Raw genomic sequence first — 22,427 nt, 5'->3', positions numbered from 1 at the left:
GAACTCAGCTAATAGCTGGAGCTGGAAGCTCTAAATCTTACAGGCAAGAAAGAGCTTGTCTAAAACTCTAGGTCCTAGCACCAAACTGGTGCTCTTTCTACCATATATATCATGCCTTTCTCCTGGAAGGTTTTTAAAATTTATATTGTTTTTAAATTTGTTTTTTGTATAACCTTGTTCTAGTGTGTGCATCACTTTGAATTTTTGGAAAAAAATGAATATATTGATTCGATATTTGTGCTGCTGTTGTTTTAACATGTGTACATATGAGTTCATTCTCCTCAGGCGCTTTGGCCTGCCATGCCTTAGTGTAAGTCACAGGATGTAAATGTCAGGGCCTTTCTCTTAATGACAGTGTAGGGTTGTAGGAAGTTCTTAGAGTGGGTGTTTTCACACAGGCTTGGTTAATATTTGAACCACTGTCGGCATTCTATGGAAAAAGCATGGGGTTCACCTGAGTCCTTCTGTTGGCTGATGCCTGACAATTTTATACACTGGGCAGAACCTGATTAATGAGCCCCCAGAACTTACATGAGCATTTCCACAAAGCGGACATTTTTATTCAAGCTTTCAATGCTCTTCATTTCTTCTTCAGTGAGAGAAAAGTCAAAGATCTAAAATAATGACATATAAGACAGGACATTTTAATTTATTAAAAACTTTTTTTTTAGAGAGATTTTTGCTATAGGGCACATGTGCTTGCAGACAGACAGAGAGACAGAAAGTGAGAAATCACCCCCCCCCCCCCCCCCCCGCCGGGGGCCCCCCCCCCCCCCCCCCCGCCAGAGGGGATGGCCATAGTGTATTCCCTTTTCTTCTATTCTCCTCTTGGGATTTTGGGCATACACATACATGCACCTGGTGTGAGTTCTAAGTTGCCAGCTCTGGGACTCAAACCGTGGTCGGCTACATAGGAGTCCAGCAACGTAACTATTACGCCATCTGCTGGTACACAGGACATTTTAAAAGGTAGAAAATGGGTTTAGCTTGGGATGGAGCCAGCAAAGGGAACCCTTCAGTGCTATCTGAGCATCTCCACAAATGTCTAAGAAGAGCTGGGCTAGAGCTGGGTGGGGGACCCCACCGATGTGCAGCTGGACTTTCTGTTCTACTCCTTGTTGAGACAATCCTACTGGGGACATCTTGAAAAAACTCAAATGCTTTGAAATAACATATATGCTCAGGAAATCTAAAATTCCATATGTGAAAAACTCTTATGGTTTCTGTAGAAGATGGTATGCTTTGGATTCTATGCTATTGTCTCACACTTCTTTTTTTAAAAAGTCCTGTTTTTGGGCCAGCAGGTGGTGTGATGGTTAAGGGTGCTGGATTCCCACATGGTGGACTGTGGTTTGAGTCCTGAACCTGGCTTCTTGTCATTTTCTCTTTTTCACTTTGTCTTTCTCTCGTCAAATTAAAATAATTACATAAACAAGTAAATACATTTTTTTGGAAAGGTTTTTGCTATAGGGTGCATGTGCTCGCCAGAAAGACAGAGAGAGACAGAGAGACAGAAAGTGAGAAATCACTCCCCAGGGGGGATGGCCATACCACAATCCCTTCTCCTCCATTCTCCTCTGGGGATCTTGGGCACACACGCACACGTGCCTGGAGTGAGTTTAAGCCGCCAGGTCTGGGACTTGAACCATGGTCAACTACATGGGAGTCCAGCAATATAGCCATTACACCAACTGCTGGTACCTACATTTTTATGCTTTATTTTAGTAATTTTGCCATAGGGTGCATATGCATGCCAGAGAAACACAAGAGGGAGAGGGAGAAGGAGAGAGAGAGAGGGAGAGAGAGGGAGAGAGAGAGAGAGAGAGAGAGAGAGAGAGAGAGAGAGAGAAAGATTGAACTTTTCAAGTTTAAACTATCAACTAATGGACAATTGATTAATTTTGCAGAGAACTTTTCTATGGTTGTATTTTCCTAGTAGTTTAGCCTTTAGTTCTATCAGAGTAAAATAATCATTCTTTTGTCTAGAAATTTCTTTTTTCACCCCAGAAGTTAAAAATGCTGTTCACAGATTACTTTTAGAGGGACTAAAGAGAATTAACATTTATGAAGTCTAAGTTTGCTTCAAAACTTTTCAAATTTCTCTTTAACTTTTTAAAAGTTAAAGTTGCCTTAGGACATGTGCACTCACTGGAGAGAAAGACAGCAAGAAGGAAAGTGACTGATTACTGCCACCCCCACCTCCCCACACACACATTTGGCATGAATTTTAAGCCTCCAGGTCTGGGACTCAAACTGTGATCGGCCATGTGGGAGTCCAGTGACACAACCGCTACGCCATCTGCAGGCCCCTTCTCTGAAACTGTTATGTGAGTCATTAAAAAGGTACAGGGTTGACTATTAATTTCAAATGTTTACATTCTATTTCAGTTGCACTGGTGGTGGAGTGAGTAGGTGGTGTCAAGGGTCAATAGATGGGGACCAGCCAATGGCATAGTGATTAATACAATGTTCTGTATTATTCTGAGGCTGACCTACATGGGAAGCTCCTAGGCTCAAGTTTGGAAACTTCCCAGAGTATGCCTGGCATGCATGTGCCCATAATCTGAAGATGTCTGAGACTTGGATGGCTGATGGCCCTGTTGGTGATGCTGTCTCTCTCTTGCTCTCTCTCGCGCTCTGTCTCTCTCATTCATGGAAGGAAGAAGAAAGAAGAAAGGAAGAAAACTTTAAAAAGGGATCAATAGATAAGGAAACAGAAGGTAGGAGGAAATTGGATAAAATGCTGAAGTACTAAAAATTGTCTCAAATTGCACTAAAATTAAATCCAGATATGAGTAGTGTGAGTTGGGAAACTGGTACAAGATGAATTACAAGTTTCTTATTACGCTGAACAGAATATTCTCTAAAAGCAAATCAACAAACCTAGTCATCTTTCTTACCTGAAAATTTTCTTTGATCCTTTCAGGATTAAAGCTTTTAGGAATGACGACCACCCCTCTCTGGATGTTGAACCGCAGAACAACTTGAGCTGCTGTCTTATTGTACTTTTTTCCCAGTGAATTTAGAAGTGGGTCCTTCAGCAAAGGTGGAGAAGAAATATTCACCCTTTAAAAAAACCAAACCATTCATCATAGCTTGAGTAGGGAGTTTCAGGGTTAATCAATCACCCTCCTTCGTCATTTGGTCACCTACAAGCACACCTCATGTCACTTGTAACCAGTTTCTCTGAGAGCATTTATCAAATGGAGACTTACTATTGAAAGATCAAGAGAGACAAGCTGATGGAGTTTGTTTGTTTGTTTTTAGAGATTTTTGCTAGAGCGCATGTGCTTGCTAGAGACACAGACAGAGAGAAAGAGAGAAATCATCTCCTAAGGAACATGGCCATACCACAATCCCTTTTACGTTCTCTTCTCAGGATTTTGGGCATGCATACACATGCACCTGGCATGAGTTTCAAGTCACCAGGTCCAGGACTTGAACTGCCTTTGGCCATGTGGGAGTCCAGTGCCATAACTACTACGGCGTCACTTGTTGGGTCCTGGAACTGTCTCTTGTAGAAGATAATATATTTTTCTGACAAGTTTGCAAAGAAAGCTGGATTGAAGGTAGGCATATAGGGAAAGGCAGGAAAACTAAAGTGGGAGAAATCGAGTCATAATTCTCAGAATGATCTTAGAGCAGAGAAATTTCTGCTTAATTCTGTGGAACACATTCCAGTAGGAGTGTTGCCATAAATATAGAGATAAAGAATCTAAACATTTTGCACAAGGCTGTAGAAATTCAATAAAAAAACAACTGAACTAATACTTTTTGAACATTTTCTGTATGTCAGGCCCTGATAAGATAATTCCATACATAAAATGTAATTAATTGAACATTTTTTTCTTTATTCATAATAGAGTGTACGTGCATTTATGTGAGAGAGCAAGCGAGAGAGGGAGGAGCACCCACCAGAGTCTGTCAACGCAATCCCTTCTTCCAGGCTTCCTACCCACCAGGCATTCCTGTGTGCCTGGTGTGCTGCAGACTGACCAGTTAGGGGATGTGAACCGCAGTCACCACGTGTGATCCAGCTTCCCTCTAGTACTTTACCTCTGCACCACAGACCGGCCCTGTGACCAATTCTTGCAACACCTCAGTGAGGAAGATATTATTATTATTTTTTTTTATTGTTCCTATACTTTATTTATTTATTTTTTTAAAATTTATTTTACTTTTTTTTTTAATACATTCAATCACATTATTTAGCTTACAAGGTGATCATTTCAATATAAGAACATTTCTCCCTGGTCGAGTTGATCAAAATATAACAACACTACCTCCCTGTCTCAACAATGCTGTCTTCGTATCCCTCCTCCAAATGTTCTTCCCCAGGCCCCACTCCTCCACACACACCACATCTGGCATTCACATCCACCTCTTGTGTTTGTACATCCTTTAGCCCGTCAGTTTCAGTTATAGAGTGTGGACATTCGGTATATATTAAGTGGGGGGAAGGTATTATTAAATCTAATCTGTATATATGGATAAGGACTTGAAGAGGTTAAGTTACATTCTTTTTCTTTTCTTTTTTAAAATTTTGCCAGAGGGCACATACACTGGCAGGAGACTGAGAGAGGGAAAGTGACCATGGGGCATGGTCACTCTTCAATCCCTTCTCCATTGCTCCCTCCTTTCCGGAGTTTGGACATGAACACACATGTGCCTAGCTGTGTTTCTCAAACTGCTTAGTCTGAAACTCAAACCAAGCTGTCAGTTGTGTGGGATCCAGCCACCTTAACTACCACATCACTAACTGGCCGAGGTTACTCTCTTAAGATTGTACAGTGACAGGGCTGGCAGGTGGTGTAGTGGTTAAGGTGCTGGACTTCCATGTGACTGACTGCTCTTCAAGCCCAGGACCTGGTGGCTTGCTTTCTCACTTTCCCTCTCTCTCTATCTTTGGTGAGTGTGTGTGCCTTGTAGCAAAATTTGGAAATAATAATAATGATAAAGTTGAATTAAAAAAAAAAAAGATCATACGTTCAAATAGAGTAATTCCAATCAAGTAATTTACATTAGCCTCATACCGTATCCCGAAGGAAACACTTCCTGGAGAGACATACAGCATTACTTACCAGACTGGATTCCTAGAGGTCCCCAAAGGACTATATGCAACAATGACAATGTCATGCTGTTGGCAAAATTTCAAGAGTTTTGGCTGGGTAAAATACGGGTGGCATTCAACCTAGGTGGTCGCATTAGAGAACAAAGCACAAATTAAGGTCTTGCAGTTGAATGCAATTTTACAGAGTTTTAAAATAAGTCCTTTGTAAAATCTATTTGAAGAGTATAACTGCCTTCATACTGTATATTACATGCTGTATCCTGGTTTTCCCCTTTAATATCATGTTCATTTCTCTTTTCAAAGATGATTCAAGAACATTTTTATTAAGGTTTCACATGATATGAATGTCTCATAATTTACTTAATCACTCTTTAATACTTCATATTATATTGTTTTCATTTTTTCCACTATAAACAATCCTATGATAAATACAGATATAAGTCTATCTAAGCATCCTGATATGTCTTCATTGTGATGGATTCCTGGGAATAGAAGATGATAAACGCTTTTAAAAAGGATCCTGGTACATATTGTGAAATTGTTTTCCCATAAGGCTTAACTCACTAGCACTTCTTCATTTGCTTATATGGACCATTATATTAAAAAGTAAAGCAAGAACTTCACTAATTAAATCCAATACAAAAATCACACTTAAATTTAAATTTCTCTTACTAATAGTGAGTTGAACATTTTTTATGTTTGCTAGTCTTGTCTCCTGTGAATTTCTTTTTATTTCTTTGGATAGTTTTTTTGTTGTTGTTGAGCCTTTTATTAGGTTTTTAATTCATAAGGATACAAACTCCTTTTTGTACTATATTTAAAAATATATAATTATTTTTGTTTGCTCTTTAATTGTTTCCAGTAGTTTTAGAGGATAGCTTTTTTTTTTTTAATGCTCTGAGGACATGTGCTCACTGTCACTGGAGAGAAACAAGAGAGAAAGAGAGAAGGAAAGTGAGAAATCGACCCTGGGGTCATGTTTTTTTTTTTTTTTTTTTGGTGAGAGATTTTTGCTAATAGGGCATGTGCACTCACTGGAGAGACAGATAGACAGAAAGCAAGGAATCACCCTCTTGGGGCGGGAGGAGGGTGTTGGCCACACTGCAATCTCAGGATTTGGGGTATGCATGTACATGCACCAGCGTGTTTCATGCTGTCAGGTTTGGGACTTGAACCGTGGTCAGCTACGAGGGAGTCCAGCACCTCAACCACTATGCCACTTGTTGACACCACCCAGTGTTTTTCATGCTGACAGGTCCAGGGCTTGAACCACATAGTTGGCCATGTGGGGTCCAGCACCTTAACCACGATGCTACTGATTAGCTTAAGATAGTGGTTTTTTTTTCTTTGTTTGTTTTTGTTTTTTGTGAGAGGGTTTTGCTATAGGTCACTTGCACTCACCAGAAAGACAGAGAGACAGAAAGTGAGAAATCACTCCCTGGGGGTATGGCCACGCCACAGTCCCTTCTCATCCATTCTCCTCTTGGGATCTTGGGCACGTACGCACATATACCTGGTATGAGTTTAAGTCACCAAGTCCAGGACTTGAACTGTGGTCAACTATATGAGAGTCCAGCAATATAGCCATTATGCCAACTGCTGGTCCTCAGAGTTTTCTTTTTGATTTTTTCCCTTGGCTACTTTTTTTTTACTTACAGTTCCAGAAAGCTAGAATTCTTTGGTTGTATTTACAAATGGTTTCCTCTCTCTTCTTTAACTCCTGACCAAAGGGATATTAACTTTGGAGTATGATACGAGGCAAAGATTTTGATTTTACCTAACTAGCCGTCTTTCTCATACTACTTTTTGAAAAATTAATTCCTTTGCTATTAGTTTGTGCTACTTTATTTTTCATTAAGTTTTTATTAGGTTTGTTTCTAAGATATTTGTTATTTTCCGTTTATTTACATGCTGGTTTTTGTACTACCCTTATATTATTTTAAATACCCTATAATATATCTCAATATCTGGCAGTTCTTATTCCTAATTATTTTTCTTCAAACATTTTTTGGGGGAGGTTACATCTACCTGGATTTGAACTTTCAAATCTTTTTCCTGAGAGATATAAATTGAAATAAGTTAAAGACTTGCCCAGGGTCTTATGATGATATGAAACAACCACAAGATTCCTAATTCTTAGACACATAAATAGTTTATAGGACCTGCCCACCCCTCCCCACATCTTAAATCCCACTGGCATTCCTCTAGTAGAAGCTACTAAACGGTACCTGGTTGCTGACTGGCTTGTGCTTGAGTCCTGGTTTGTTCAAGATGAGCTCCAGCTGCCTGCGGTTAAAATTGGATACTCCAAGAGATTTCACCAAGCCAGCATCTTTGCAAGCTTCCAATGCCTGTAAGTGCCAACAGATGAAGAAAGAAACCTCACAAGGAGCAAGAGCAAATGTTTACATGTGTAACTGTGAATTTTTGAAAAGGAAAAGTCCTTGAGTATGTTAATTGGCATTCTACGAAGGAAAAAAGGGGGAGGAGCAGAGTAGGGGTGAGGATTCAGGAATTCTATAATTGAGTGGGAACTGTTTTATACCATCTCTTCCCTTTGTACTTTTGCAATATTTATCAGCGTATAATAATGGTTCTATTTCTAGAAATTTGTTAGGGTTTTCTTTATGTCATAGTACCTGATCAATTTTTATAAACATTCTGGTATGTGTGGAAAAAAATATATAGTCATATATATTGGGCTGTTGGGAAAGTCATGACGCATTTTTGCACAGAAAAAAAAAATAGAAAAATATGTCATGACTTTCCTGTTGACCTAATATATATGTACATATTTATATATTTGAGCCTATTTTTAGATACAGTTCTGTATTCATCTCTTATATAAGTGTTTGTAAGTACACACACACACACATACACTATATATGAAATTTAGTCTAGCTTTTCTGGTGTCTCAGTAATTGAAACAAATGTATCAGAAATCTCCACTATAATGGTAGATTTACCAATGTCTTCCTGTATTCTATCAAATTTTTTGCTTTATATATTTTGAAGATATTTGGTACATATATATTTAAAATTGGTTTATCTTCACAATAAATGGAATCTTTTATGTTTATGTACACTCCTTTCATGTACACTCCTTTCTATCCCTAAATGATTCTTTTGATTTTTTTTTTCTTAATTGCCAGAGGGTGCATGGGCTGGTTAGAGAGAGAGAGAGAGAGACAAGGTGGTTGAAGGTGGTAAAAGTACCCCCAACAGGAAATGGTCACTCTGCAATCCCTTCTCTGTTTCTCCATCCTGTCAAGATTTGGGACATACATGCACATATGTTTTTCAAGCCACTAGGGCTGGGATTTGAACTGCAGTTGGCCATCTGGGATCTGGCTCCCTTAACCACTAGGTCAACCACTTAACCATTGGTCCAACCAATGCCTTTGATGTTTAAGTCTGTGTTATCTAATATTAAAATAACTATACTATCCTTCAAGTTTTAACTTCCACATGTCTTTAAGTGCATTATTTTAATTCTAATATGTCAATCTTTTTATCTTTTAGATGAGTTTTTTAACATTCATTGTAACTCTAAATACATTTGTGCTGATTCTACTAACTTAATTTATATTTCAATTTATCCCACTTTTTCTGTTTCTTTTTAACTCTTTCAACTTTAAAAAGTATATATATACCCTAACAAAGACATGACTTTAGCATGTTTACCCAATCCTTAATCTACCCCAACATCTGTGGTAATAGTGTGTGTGTATGTATAAAATTTAATTGTACTTTATTTTTATTTTTTTAAGAATTATTTTATTTATTTATTTATTTAATTAATTAAATTTATTTTGACCAGAGAGGGGACAGAGAGAGCAAAATAGTGAGAGAGAAAGAGAGAAAGCAAGTCGCCAGGTCCGAGACTCAAACCATGGTCAGCCATGTGGGAGTCCAGTGCCCCTAACCATTACACCACCTGCTGTCCCCTTAATTGTACTTTATTATGGGTATATTTTCCGCACAAGCACCCGTTGTAAGTTTAAGCCAGCAGGTTCAGGACTTGAACTGCAGTTGGCCATGTGAGAGTCCAGTGCCCCTAACCATTACACCACCTGCTGTCCCCTTAATTGTACTTTATTATGGGTATATTTTCCGCACAAGCACCCGTTGTAAGTTTAAGCCACTGGGTCCAGGACTTGAACCGCAGTCAACTACATGGGAGTCCAGCGACATAGCCATTATACCCACTGTTGATCCCTCAATGTGGGTTTTTATGTGGCAACATTTCTGATCATGTGTAAGTTGAAACTATTTTTAATCCTTAAATTTTTAAAAGTTATTTAATTTTATTTATTAGTAGTAGTATTATTCAATTTGAGCAAGGAGGGACAGAGACAGAGAGAGAAAGAGCAAGAAAGCAAGCCACCAGGCCTGAGACTTGAACCACGGTCGGTCATGTGGGTGTCTAGCGCCTTAATCACCATGCCACCTGCCAGCCTAATCAGGAATCATTTTTGCCTTACCATCTGGGTCAAGATAAATTACACAGCAAATGTTATTTATTCCACTTTGGCTATACTACTTTATGATCTTTTTGCAGACAGTGGTACTGATGAGAAACCAAAACAAATCTTTTTGTATGTAACTAGCTCTTTCTGTAAAAGTTTAAGCATTTTAAAATATTTCTTCGGTCATCATTGACATGTAATAAACTACCCATATTTGAAGTGTACATTTTGATGAATTTTACTGTGTACATTTGGAAAATCATTACCGTAATCAAGATTATAAATACCTCTAATGGAATGTTAGTAAATGTTTAACAACCAGCTATCCAAGGGGGGAAAAAGGCCTCAATTTATATTGGGTTGTCTGAAAAGCCATGATGTATTTTTGCATAGGAAAAAATACATCATGGCTTTTCTAACACCCCAATAGTATTGGTCCACTTATATTATGTAACTACTCACACCTGTCGACACCATGCTAACAACATGACGTAGGTGAACATAGAGTTAGGAAGAGATTTGCACAAATTACCATTGGATATGAGTCAATTTTAGTACATCATTGAAAAGATTATCCCTCCTCAATTAAATTGCCTTGGTACATCAGTTGAAAATCAACTGTATAGGGAACCAGCAGTTAGCGTAATGGCTATGTCGCTGGACTCCCACGTAGTTGACTGCGGTTTGCCTCCCGGACCCGGTGGCTTAAAACTCACGCCAGGCGTGTGTGCGTGCGTGCGTGCCCAAGATCCCGAGAGGAGAATGGAGGAGAAGGGATTGCGGCGTCACCATCCCCCCGGGGGGTGATTTCTTGCTTTCTTTCTCTATGTCTCTCACTGTCTGCCTGGCGAGCGCATGCGCCATATAGCGAAAAATCTCTCTCTCAAAAAAAAAAAAAAAAAATCAGCTGTATATATTTGGCTCTATTTTAACACTCTTATGTTATTCCATTGATCTGTATGTCCATCTTTACGGTAACATGGCACTGTCATGACTACTGTAGTTGTACAATAATTCTCAAAATTAATTAATCTCTTTTTTTTCAAAGTTGTGTCAGATATTATAGGCTATTTTCACTTTCACATAACATTTTGAATGAACTTTTCAGTTTTTATTAAGAATTTGATCAAAATTACATTGATGGGTGCATGTGTTCAACAAAGAGAGACAGAGAAAGGGAATGTGAGAAATCACCTCCTCAGAGGGAATGGCCATGCTACAATCCCTTCTCCTCCATTCTCCTCTGAAGATTTTGGGCATGCACGCACACATGCTCCCAGTGTGATTTTTGAGCTGTCAGGTCTTGGATTTGAACCATGGTTGGTCATGTGGGAGTCCAGGACCTTAACCACCACACCACCTGCTGGCCCATCTACTGAGTATTCTAATTGGGAGATATGGTATATCTCTCCATCCATTTAGGTCTTCTTTGATTTTGCTCAGTGATATGTTGTAGTATTTACTGTATAGGTTTTGCACATATTTTATTACGTTTATCTCTAAATATTTCATATCGAATGTTGATTTTTTAAAAGTAGAATTTCCAAGTGTGTATTATTAGTATATAGATTACATATAGATGTAGATTTTGTTGTATGTACAATGGTATTTACATATGTGTTGCTTAGCTTCCAAGCATTTCCAGTTTAATTCAGTTTGATCAGACAGCATACTTTGCATAATTAGAATATTTTACTTGATTTTAATTTTTTTTATGTGAGAGGGAGGCTTTTGACAGAGACTTGTCATGTTGTGATCCTCCTGCCCCAGTCTCCCAGCCATCTACGACCATAGGTGTGTGCCACCATGCCCAGCCTGTTTAGGTTGGGCTGCAAACTCAGCCTGAGCCACCCACGGGGCCCCAACAGCTCTGCAGTGCTCCCTTCCACTTGTGCCACTGAGGCTGGGCCCTAGATTAAAACTTAGCAATATTTGCATCGTGTCTCAGAAAATTGTCTATCTATCTTTTTTTTTTTTCTTTTTTTGGAGAGGTTTTTGCTATAGGGCATGTGCGCTCGCCAGACAGACAGAGAGAGGCAGAGACAGAAAGCTAGAAAGCACCCACAAGGGGGGATGGCCATGCCGCAATCCCTTCTCCTCCATTCTCCTCTTGGGATCTTGGACATGCACACACACACACCCAGCATGAGTTTAAGCCACCGGTTCCGGACTCGAACTGTGGTGGACTACGTGGGAGTCCAGCGACATAACCATTACGCTAACTGCTGGTCCCGAAAATTGTCTATCTTATTAAATGCCCCATATGCACTTTAAAAATAGCATTATGGGATGGGAAAGTGGGACAATTGAGTGGCATATATGAACCTAGTAGCAATGGCCAGATCAAGAGATCCACTCCAGTCTTCAAGACCAACGATCCAGGATTATCTGAATTGACCAAGGCCTGCCTGGGAAGAAGTGAAAGAACAACTAGAAAAGAAAAAGAAAGGCTCCAAGGCTTTGGCTGAATCTGAAGAAAAAATGAATCAGAACTGGAAGAAAGAACTAGAAAAACACAGAGAGAAATTGTTAAGTGGATGTGAGAGCTTATTCAAAAAAAAGACAGAAAAAGAAAAAAGAAAAGAAATCTGGCAGGTATTCATCCTCTTCTTCATTGAGCTCTGCTCTTCCAGCAGTTCTTCAGATTCTGAAGATGAGGACAAGAAACAAGGAAAAGGGAGAAAGAAAAAGAAGAACTGTTCATATAAGTCTTCGGAAAGCTCGATATCAGAAACTGAATCAGACAGTAAGGATAGTTTAAAAAAGAGAAAGAAATCAAAGGATACAACTGAGAAAGAGAAGGACATTGAAGGACTGAGCAAAAAAAGAAAGATGTATCCTGAAGGTAAACCTTTGTCCTCTGAGTCCATGTCAGAATCAGATTATATAGAGGAGGTATGAGCAAAAAAGAAGAAAAGCAGTGAAGAACAAGAAAAAGCAACAGGAAAAAAAAAAAAGAAAAAGAAGCATAAGAAACACAGCAAGAAGAAAAAGAAGGCTGCCAGTTCAAGTCCTGATTCTGCATAACATTAAGAAAAATCAGGATGCCCTTATAAAGAAAGTGCAGTGTCTAAAAAAATTTCAACTGTGAAAATTATGACATATTTACTAAGATGCGTGAATTTTCTTGTTTTTAGAATTATTCCTGGACTTTTCAGTAGTCACTCAGATGCTGCTGTGTAAAAGGGCCACGATTGTTGCCTGCTGCTTGAACATCCGGTTGTTTTATTTTTTCTTTCCTCTTCCAGTGCTTGATAACTGGGAGATAACACACTGTAGTCATACTAGGGGTTAAGATATTTGGGAATAAAGTTAATATTTTGGACTAGACGTATCTAATGATAAGTCACCAGAAACTGACTCTGGATGCATCTTTGAGATGTACTCACTGGGCTCTGAGGGCTGATGGCTCTAGTTAAAATTTTTGAAGTAGGGATGACATTGATACTTAGAAATCCTTACTCTGTAGATAAGTGTTTAATTTTTTTCTCCCTTGTATACTTTTATTTACCCGGGAAAGGAGCTTTTCGGGTGAGGGTGGGCGGTTTGCTATCTCTTTAGCTAGCAGAACAGCATGCCTTTGGTCTTCACACATCTGATTTTTGTTGACACAGTCGCCATGCTTCTGGGAGGTCAGAGCTCAGTGTCAGCAGTCCTGCCCTTTCCCGGGCTTAGTGACATCCTTCCTTTCTGTTGTGTCTGCTCTGTGTGACCCAGAGAAACAGCCCTTTGCAGCATGAGAAAGCCTAAAGAGCTCCAGGCTTTACCTCCACTTCAAGAATACTGAATTTTATTTTTAGCATTAAATGTGTTATGTCGTTTGAATTTAATTTTGACTACACTTTGGCTTTGGAGAGAAATAATTTCAAATAGACACTGGTACTTTTTGAACTTGATGGCTAAAGATTCTAAAATGCATGTTTTCTACTATTAAGTTTTAATCATTCAGGAAAGTTTTCTGTAACCAGTGATAGTTAACTTTATTTTTTGTATAGCTTTTGTTTAGGCTGCAATGTTTAACTTTTGTGAACTTTTACTATTGCTATTTTAAGTTCATTGCTGTGTTTAATGGCATATTTGTCAAGATATTTAGCATGTAAAAAGCAGGATTTTGAAAAAAAAAACAGCTTCATATTGAAGCTGAGCTCTATCATAAATGAGTTGAGTGGCAGGCCTGGTATGCTGTGTCTTGTTACGGAAAGCTATGGCCAGAATCTTAGTAAATATAAAGTTATAAAAGTTTTGTTGTCTTTCTATATTAATAATAAATTATGACAAGTTAAATTTATTGAGGATTACATTATTGCTCTTCCTGTGTCATATTTTACTAAGATTTTGTGCCTCATATCTCCTCCTGAATTGTTTACTAGGAATGTTAAAAAGAATGGATAAATCATTTTCATTTTACATTTTTACATAATCACAAAACATGAAATATAATTTGATGTACAATTTTGCCTGTTACAAGAGGGTGTGCTAATTATAGTTGTATATGCACAGAACATTTTGGTATGACAAGAACAAGTAGCTGTTTTACTTAAAAAAAGAAGTAGGGGAACCAGCAGTTAGCATAATGGCTATGTCGCTGGACTCCCACGTAGTCGACCGCGGTTCGTGTCCCGGACCCGGTGGCTTAAAACTCATGCCGGGTGCGTGTGCGTGCGTTCCCAAGATCCCGAGAGGAGAATGGAGGAGAAGGGATTGCGGCGTGACCATCCCCCCTGGGGGGTGATTTCTCGCTTTCTGTCTCTATGTCTCTCTCTGTCTGTCTGGCGAGTGCACGCGCCCTACAGTGAAAATCTCTCTCTCAAAAAAAAAAAAAGTAGCATTATGGGAACAACAGGTGACATAAAGGTTAAGATGCTAAGACCACATGGCCATCTGCATGACTCGAGTCCTGGACCAGGTGGCTTGAAAATCATGCCAGGTATGAGTGCATATGTGCCCAAAATCTCAAGAGGAGACTAGAGGAGAAGGGATTGCGGCATGGTCATCTCTCCTGGTGGTGGTGAGGGACTGATTTCTTACTTCTTGCACATCTCTTTGGCAACTGTATGTACCCAATAGCAAAACTAAAAACTACTGGAACCAGCAGTTGGCGTAATGGCTATGTCGTTGGACTCTCATGTAGTTGACCACAGTCCCAGACCCAGTGGCTTAAACTCACACCAGGTGCGTGTGTGTGCGTGCCCAAGATCCCGAGAGGAGAATGGAGGAGAAGGGATTGCAGCATGGCCATCCTCCCTGGTGAGTGATTTCTCGCTTTCTGTCTCTCTGTCTGTGTCTTTCTGGTGAGTGCATGTGCCCTATAGCAAAAAACTCTCCAAAAAATAAGTTAATTTAAAAAAAAATCATGGGAGTTGGTACCGAGGACTAAATATGAGTAGAGAGGGAACAGAAACCAGAGCAGAGAAGCAGATACACACACAAGTCCTCGCTCTCTTGCCATGTGAAGTCCTGCTCTGCAAGGGGCCCTTGTCAACAAGACCCTCACCAGATGTGGCCCCTTGACCTTAGACCTCCAAAACCATGAGCTGGGGTTGTCCTCATAGCTGGAACCCACATGGCTGACTATAGTACAACTCCAGGCTCCAGTGTGTTGAAAAACACATCGGGTGCATGTGCATGCCCCAAAGTTTGACAGGGTGAAGAAATGGAAGAGAAGGGGTTGCAGCATGACCATACCATATTGGCAGGGTGCTTTCTCCCTCTCTCTCTTTCTCTAGTGAGTGTGTGTTACCTCTGGCAATTAAACAAAAACAGAAACAAAACAAATATAAGCTGAAGGAAACTTCATTCTTTCTAAATTACCCAGTCTGGCATATTCTATTATTAAGCAACAGAGAATGAGCTAAAGTGCATATCTTAGCTTTTCTTTCATATTTAAAATTTTTCTTGTTCTTTCCTTCTTTTATTTTTTTTTTTTTTGGAGAGGTTTTCGCTATAGGGCCCTTGCGCTTGCCAGACAGACAGAGAGAGACATGAGACAGAAAGAGAGAAATCACCCCCCAGGGGGGATGGTCACGCTGCAATCCCTTCTCCTCCATTCTCCTCTCAGGATCTTGGGCACGCACGCACACGCACCCAGCGTGAGTTTTAAGCCACTGGGTCCGGGACATGAACCGCGGTCGAGCGACATAGCCATTACGCTAACTGCTGGTTCCCCTTGTTCTTTCCTTCTTCAAATAGGGAGAGTTCCTCATTGTGATCTCATAATTCAATATTTTTTACATCTATGTTCATTTCACTATTTATCCCAATCTATTGTATTTAAAAATTTTTCCTAATTATTATTTTGTTTGTTCTTTAAAAATGTATCTTGTTCCTATTTCATATTCTCTTTTCTTATGTCCTTAAATGACCAATTTAAAGATTTTTGTTTCCCACCTGGGAAACAGCAGGTGGCTGGTGGTTGAGGTGCTAGACCCTCCTCCATGGCCGACCGTGGGTTGAGTCCCGGATCAGGTGGCTCGCTTTCTCACTTTCTCTCTCTCTCTCTGGCCAAATTAAAATAAGTGAATGAATAAATAAAATTAAAAATAACAGAAAACATGGCAATCTTCTTTTAAAATATTCTTGTTTTTCTGTTCTGTTTATGTTAGGATCTATAATTGTGATACATTGTCTTCTTGTGAAACAAATGCCTGCTATTTTGGGTTGTGAACTGTTTTTCTACTGGAAATACTGACTATTCTGTCAAGCAGTTCCTTAGGGGAGAAGAGGAAGGTCAGATTCCAAATCCAATCAACTCCAATGAGGTTAGAAATGTTAAAAGAAAAATAAACTAGCCAATTTAATAGAGGTTTGTTTTTTTTTTTTTGAGAGTTTTTTTGCTATAGGGCACATGCGCTCGCCAGAAAGACAGAGAGAGACAGAAAGCGAGAAATCAGCCCCGGTGGGATTGGCCACTCCGCAATCCCTTCTCCTCTATTGTTCTCTTGGGATCTTGGGCATACACGCACATGCGCCCGGCGTGTTTAGGCCACCGTGTTCAGGACTCGAACTGTCGTAGACTACATGAGAGTCCAGCGACATAGCCATTACACCAACTGCTGGTCCCTAGAATAGAGTTTTAATAGAGCAAATGTGAACACAATTTAAATTGGGAAGTTGTCCCCAGATTTCTGGACAACTCTGGCCAGCTTCATGGTCAACTCAGCCTTTTAAGGTGGCAGAATAGCAAAGTGAGGTATACAGTAAGAGGAAACCTAAGTGATGTAGAAAAATTATTGGTTACAACCATTATTGTAACCACATGCCCTATAGCAAAAAAACTTCTTAAAAAAAAAAAACCCAAAAAACAAACTCATATTTTGAAGTTTGTCTGTATTAATATGACTTAAAAGGTGGGATGCCTGTGATTGACTGAAGCCTAGCTGCTGATTGGTTGTAACCTAGCAACCAGCTCAGCAAAACAGCCTAACATGTAGGATTTGGGCTTATTGATAGGAATTCAAGTGTGGGAGTACATTGGCTGTTTTAGGCCAAAATAGTTTAACTTAATAGGAATGAGTATATGACCTCTTGGAGAGCCTCAGGCACTGGAAAACCCAGTCCATGTCTTCTAAACCCTCAAAACAACCCCACAGTTCAAGTCTCAGTTGTTACCTGAGGCGAAAGTATAGAGAAGATAATACTCATCCGAATGTTATTTCCCAGCCTTTGGAGTTGGAAAAGGTAGAGATGGATAAACAACCGCCAGAGGTCAGCTAGTAACTTGTTTTTGTCAGTTTCTTCTAAGTGCAGGATTTCAATGCAGCTGATTTGATTCCCGAAGACACCTGAACATGAGTCCTAAGTTTCTGCTAGTATGGAGCAAGTGATATTATCCCCAGGCTACGGCAGGGGAGAAAAAGGCATAAAAAGAACTCTAATAGTTCTCTTATATTCTCCTCTTACAGCTTATTGGATTGCATTTTACTCTGAGTCAAAGCTGCCATCCCACCACATAACTACACCAGTTCAAAGTATCACTCTCCCCTCTGTGAATCTACAAAGATTTTCTTATTATTTTCCTACAGTTTTCAACTCTTGTTATATTGAGGAAGAAGTTGGCAGCTGGCCCAGAAATAGAACCAGAATTGTATTTCTTTTTTTAGTGTATCTTTTTTTTTTTTTGGCATCATATTATTATTTACTTTTAGAGATTTTTGTTATAGGGCGCACGTGCTTGCAAGAAGACAGAAACAGAGAGACAGAAAGCAAGAAATCATCCCCTGGAGGGATTGCCATGATGCAATCTCTTCTCCTCCATTCTCCTCTTGGGATTTTGGGTATGCATGCACACGTGCCCGATGTAAGTTTAAGTCGCTTGTTTTGGGACTCAAACCAGAGTCGACTACATGGGAGTCCAGCAACGTAACCATATGTCATCTGCAGGTCCCAATATAATTAATTTTTTTTTAAACATTCAATAATTTCTAAACTTAACTTTTTTTTTTTGGAGAGATTTTCGCTATAGGGTGTGTGTGCTTGCCAGAAAGACAGAGACGGAGAGATAGAAAGCGACAAATCACCCCCCAGGGGAGATGGCCACGCTGAAATCCCTTCTCCTCCATTCTCCTCTTGGGATCTTGGGCACGCATGCACAAGCGCCCAGCGTGAGTTTAAGCCGCCGGATCTGGGACATGAACCGTGATCGACTATGTGGGAGTCCAGCGACATAGCCATTACGCTAACTGCTGGTCCCTAAACTTAAGATTTTTTTTAACAATTATTTAATTTTATTTATTCATTCATTTATTTTAATTTGATCAGAGAAAGACACACACAGAGAGAGGGAAAGTGAAAAAACAAGCCACTAGGATCAGGACTCAAATTGTGGTCAGCCGTATGGGAGTGTCCAGTGCCTTACCATGCCACCTGCCGGTTCCCTAAAAATTCAATATTTTAATTTGTAAATTTATCTCATTTAAGTGATTTAAATTCTGCTATATAAATTTAATTACTGTTACAGTCTATACTTTCCTCTTCTTTTTCCTTTGCATTCTTCTCTTCTAATGGAACAGAATCTAGAATTATTCAGTATCCAGAAGCAGAGATTTCATGTATCTGTATTTATGATTATAACAGATTATACTTCAAAACTGTAATCTTTTTTTAAAGAATTATTTTTATTTAACTTTATCTATCTATTTATTTATTTTAATTTCAACAGAGAGGGACAGAGTGAGAGAGAGAGAGAGAGAGAGAGAGAGAAAAGTTAAGAAAGCAAGCCACCAGGTCTAGGACTCAAACTGCGGTGGGCCATGTGGAAATCCTGCACCACCTGCTGGCCCCCAAAAGTATAGTTTTTTAAAATAAGAGGCCCACATGAACTTACCTCCCAAGTGGCGCACAGGTTGGACTTGTGATATATCCATTTGCCATTCTCATCTTTAGGATAGAAGTCATCTCCAGGCTGCCAAAAAAGAATAAGTGTAATCCATTTGCTTATGTCTTGGAGTTAAACTATGGAATTTTCTGTTATCACTATACTAATTTACCCTGTCCTTTGGAAAGCAATTCGAATTTTCTTATTATATGTTATATGTTTATTTATATGTTATGCCATTTGCTGGTCCTCTCATATGTAATTTTAATGACTTCTCACAACACTTTGCGAATTGGTTCTTTTTGTCTCCATCTTACTGATAATGGAATTGAAGTTCAGGGAGAGCAATGTGCTTAGTCTAGTAAATGATGGAGTTGGACATCAATCCTTTTCTGTGTGACTCCAAATCCCACCCTCTTTCAACTGTACCATGTGTCTCTTTCAACTATACCATGTGTAGGTCATGTGGAAGAGAGATTAAGTATAAATTGACCAAGTTGTCTGGCTCATTTGTGACAGAGAGGGCATGGCCATCCTCCCTGGGGGTGATTTCTCACTTTCCCTCTCACTGTTTCTCTTTCTCTCTGGTGAGTGTACCATCCCTATGGAAAAAAAAAAAGAAAAAAAGAAAAGAAAAAAAGAAAAGAAAAATGTTTGAGAAGAAATAGGATTAGCCCTTCTTTAAGTTCTGCAGAATTGAGACATGAAGCCATTTGGACCTGGGCTTTTCTTTGTTGGGAGACTATTTATTACTGATTCAATCTCATCACTTTTTATTGGTCTATTCAGGTTTTCTATTTTAGCCTGACTCAGTCTAGGTAATGTGTATGTGTCCAGAAATTTGTCCATTTCATCTTAGTTTTCTAGTTTGTTGGTATACAGTTGAATGTAATATTCTATTTTTTTTTAAATTTCTGATATATTGGTTGTAACATTACCAGCTTCATTACTGACTTTATCTATCTGGTTACTTTCTTTTTTTTTTTTTTTTTTGAGAGATTTTCTCTATAGGGCGCATATGCTCGCCAGACAGAGAGAGACATTAGAGACAGAAAGCGAGAACTCACCCCCTGGGGGAATGGTCACGCCGCAATCCCTTCTCCTCCACTCTCCTCTCGGGATCTTGGGCACGCACGCACACGCGCCCGGCATGTTTTAAGCCGCCGGGTTCGGGACGCGAACCATGGTCGACTATGTGGGAGTCCAGCGACATAGCCATTACGCTAACTGCTGGTTCCCTATCTGGTTACTTTCTCTGTTTTTTTTTTTTTTTCTTGATTAGTTTAGCTAATGGTTTGTAAGTTTTGTTTATCCTTTTAAAAAACCAGCTTTTTGATTGGTTGATTTTTTTCAAACAGTTCTTTTAATCAGTATTTCATTTCTTTCATCTCTAATCTTTATATTTCTTTACTTTTGTTATTTTTGTTGTTGCTTTTCTAGTTTTTTTTTTTTAGAGGCTTTTGCTATAGGGCACGGGCGCTTGCCAGACAGAGAGAGACAGAGAGACAGAAAGCGAGAAATCACCCCCCAGGGGGGGATGGCCATTCTGCAATCCCTTCTCCTCCATTCTCCTCTTGGGATCTTGGGCACACACGCATATGCGCCCGACCTGAGTTTTAAGCCACCGGGTCTGGGATGCGAACCGTGATCGACTACATGAGAGTCCAGTGACATAACCATTATGCTAACTGCTGGTCCCCTGCTTTTCCAGTTTTTTAATGGATAATAATATTAAGTTATTTATTTTCCACCTTTATGTATTTTTTCTGGTGAGCACTAATGGCTATGAACTTCTCTCTTATGACTGCGTTCACTGTGTCCCAAAAGTTATGGAGAGTGGAGTGTTCATTATTGTGGGTTTCAATGAATCTTTTGATTTCTGTCTTAATTTCTTCAGTAGTTTGAAAGTCATTCAGGAATAGATTGTTTAGTTGCCATGTTTTTGTGTATTTCAGGGGGCTCATTCTGTGATTGATTTCAATTTTAATTCTATTGTGGATATAGAAGATGCTGGGGATAGTTTCTAAATTTTTAATTTGTAGAAGCTTGTTTTGTGGCCTATTATGTGGTCAATATTGAAAATATTCTATGAGGAGATGAGAAAAAGTGTATTTTGTAGTTTCTGGGTGGAATGCTCTATATATGTCATGTCCATTAGATTTATGGTAGCTCCTGTCTTTGTTCATTTTTTGTCTAGATGACCTGTGCAGTGGTGACAGTGGAGTGTTGGAATCCCCAGCAGTTAGTGCATTGCAGTCTACATCTTCCTTTAGCTCTAGTAGTTTTTCTTTTATATATTTGGGTGCCCTGGGATTGGGTGTATAAATATTTATGATTATTGTATCTTCTTGGTGAATTAACCCTTTTAGAATTATGTAGTGTTCTTCCTTGTTTCTTTTTACCCTTTTTATCCTAAAGTCTATTTTGTGTGATTCTTGCCTTTTAAAAAAATATCCATTTGCATGATATTTTTTTCCAGTCTTTCACTTTCAGTCTATGTTTATCTTTGTCAATGAGGTGTATTTCTTGTAAGCAACATATAGAGGGCTCCTGTTTTTATATCCATTGAACAAATCTGTGTCATTTAGTTGGGGAATTTAATTCATTAACATTGAATGTTATTATTAATATGTGTGATCATATCCCTGTCATTTTGATACTTTTTTTTTTCAGATTATTTTGTGTTTTCTTACCTTTACTTATCTTCCTTCAGTTTTATGGGTGTAGTATTCCCTTAAGGATTTTCTGAAGAGCTGGTCTATTTTGGTGAATTTTTTCAGGTTTTGTTTATCTGGGAATAATTTTATTTCTTCTTCCCATTTGAAGGATAATCTTGCCAAATATAGTATTCTTGGCTGAAGTTGTTTTTCTTTCAGAGTTTTATATATTTTCCCATTCTTTCCTTGTCTGCACTGTTCCAGTTGAGAGGTACAATGTTAGTCTAACAGGATAACCTCTATAAGTAATTTGACATTTCTCTCTTATCATTTTTAGAATGTCTTTGTCTTTAATTTTTACCATTTTGGCTATGATGTGCCTTGGAGAGGATTTTTTTATGTGAAATCTATTGATGTTGTTTGTATTTCCTCAATTTGGATTTCTATATGTCTTTCTAACTTTGGAAAGTTTTTGGCTAATATACCATGAAAGATATCTTCTAAGCCTTTACTTGTCACTTCATCTTCTGGAATACCCCTTATACTCTTTCATGGTGTGTAAGATTTCCTGTATGTTGACCTTATTTTTATTTATTTATTTATTATTATTATTTTGCACGAAAGGCTGCTTGCTTTATTTGAGATGCAGTCGAGGGCAGGGAGGACAGCCTGTCTGCCTCGGGCTCCACAGACAGCCCAGGAGCCCGGCCACACTAGCAAAGACCCCAGTCCTCTCCATGCCACACAGCCCAGGTGCTCCTCTGTGGTTTCTGGGCCTGCTGGCCACCTTGGTGCCTTCCTCAGGCCACTCGGAGAGGAGACCCTGTGCAGGTGGTGCCGGGCCCAGTGGTCTTTTCTTAGACGGACCCTGCTCCCTCTGTCCCTGAAGTCTCCTTCACTGTCAGTGGAGGCCACTG

The 22,427-nt window shown here is 39.2% G+C and overlaps 1 protein-coding gene and 1 pseudogene across 2 annotated transcripts in view; one reads left to right on the top strand and one right to left on the bottom strand.

The window, feature by feature from the left end:
- The window catches only part of AKR1D1 (aldo-keto reductase family 1 member D1), a 49,436-nt gene that overhangs the window by 3,005 nt on the left and 24,004 nt on the right, over positions 1-22,427 (bottom strand). For both annotated transcript variants that reach the window (XM_014586482.2, XM_006145023.3), the window contains 5 exons: positions 18,863-18,940; positions 7,300-7,422; positions 5,082-5,191; positions 2,901-3,066; positions 532-614 (listed from right to left, as the gene is read on the bottom strand). In XM_014586482.2, coding sequence (XP_014441968.1) covers positions 532-614; positions 2,901-3,066; positions 5,082-5,191; positions 7,300-7,422; positions 18,863-18,940 — 560 coding nt within the window. The remainder of the gene's footprint in view (positions 1-531; positions 615-2,900; positions 3,067-5,081; positions 5,192-7,299; positions 7,423-18,862; positions 18,941-22,427) is intronic.
- On the top strand, positions 11,804-12,601 carry LOC102472355 (protein FAM133B pseudogene; annotated as a pseudogene).

This window comes from Tupaia chinensis, unplaced genomic scaffold, assembly GCF_000334495.1.
Source record: "Tupaia chinensis unplaced genomic scaffold, TupChi_1.0 Scaffold000140_1, whole genome shotgun sequence".
Lineage (NCBI taxonomy): Eukaryota > Metazoa > Chordata > Mammalia > Scandentia > Tupaiidae > Tupaia > Tupaia belangeri.
Note: the sequence above shows the minus strand (reverse complement) of the source record. Positions and strands in the feature narration are given on the sequence as shown.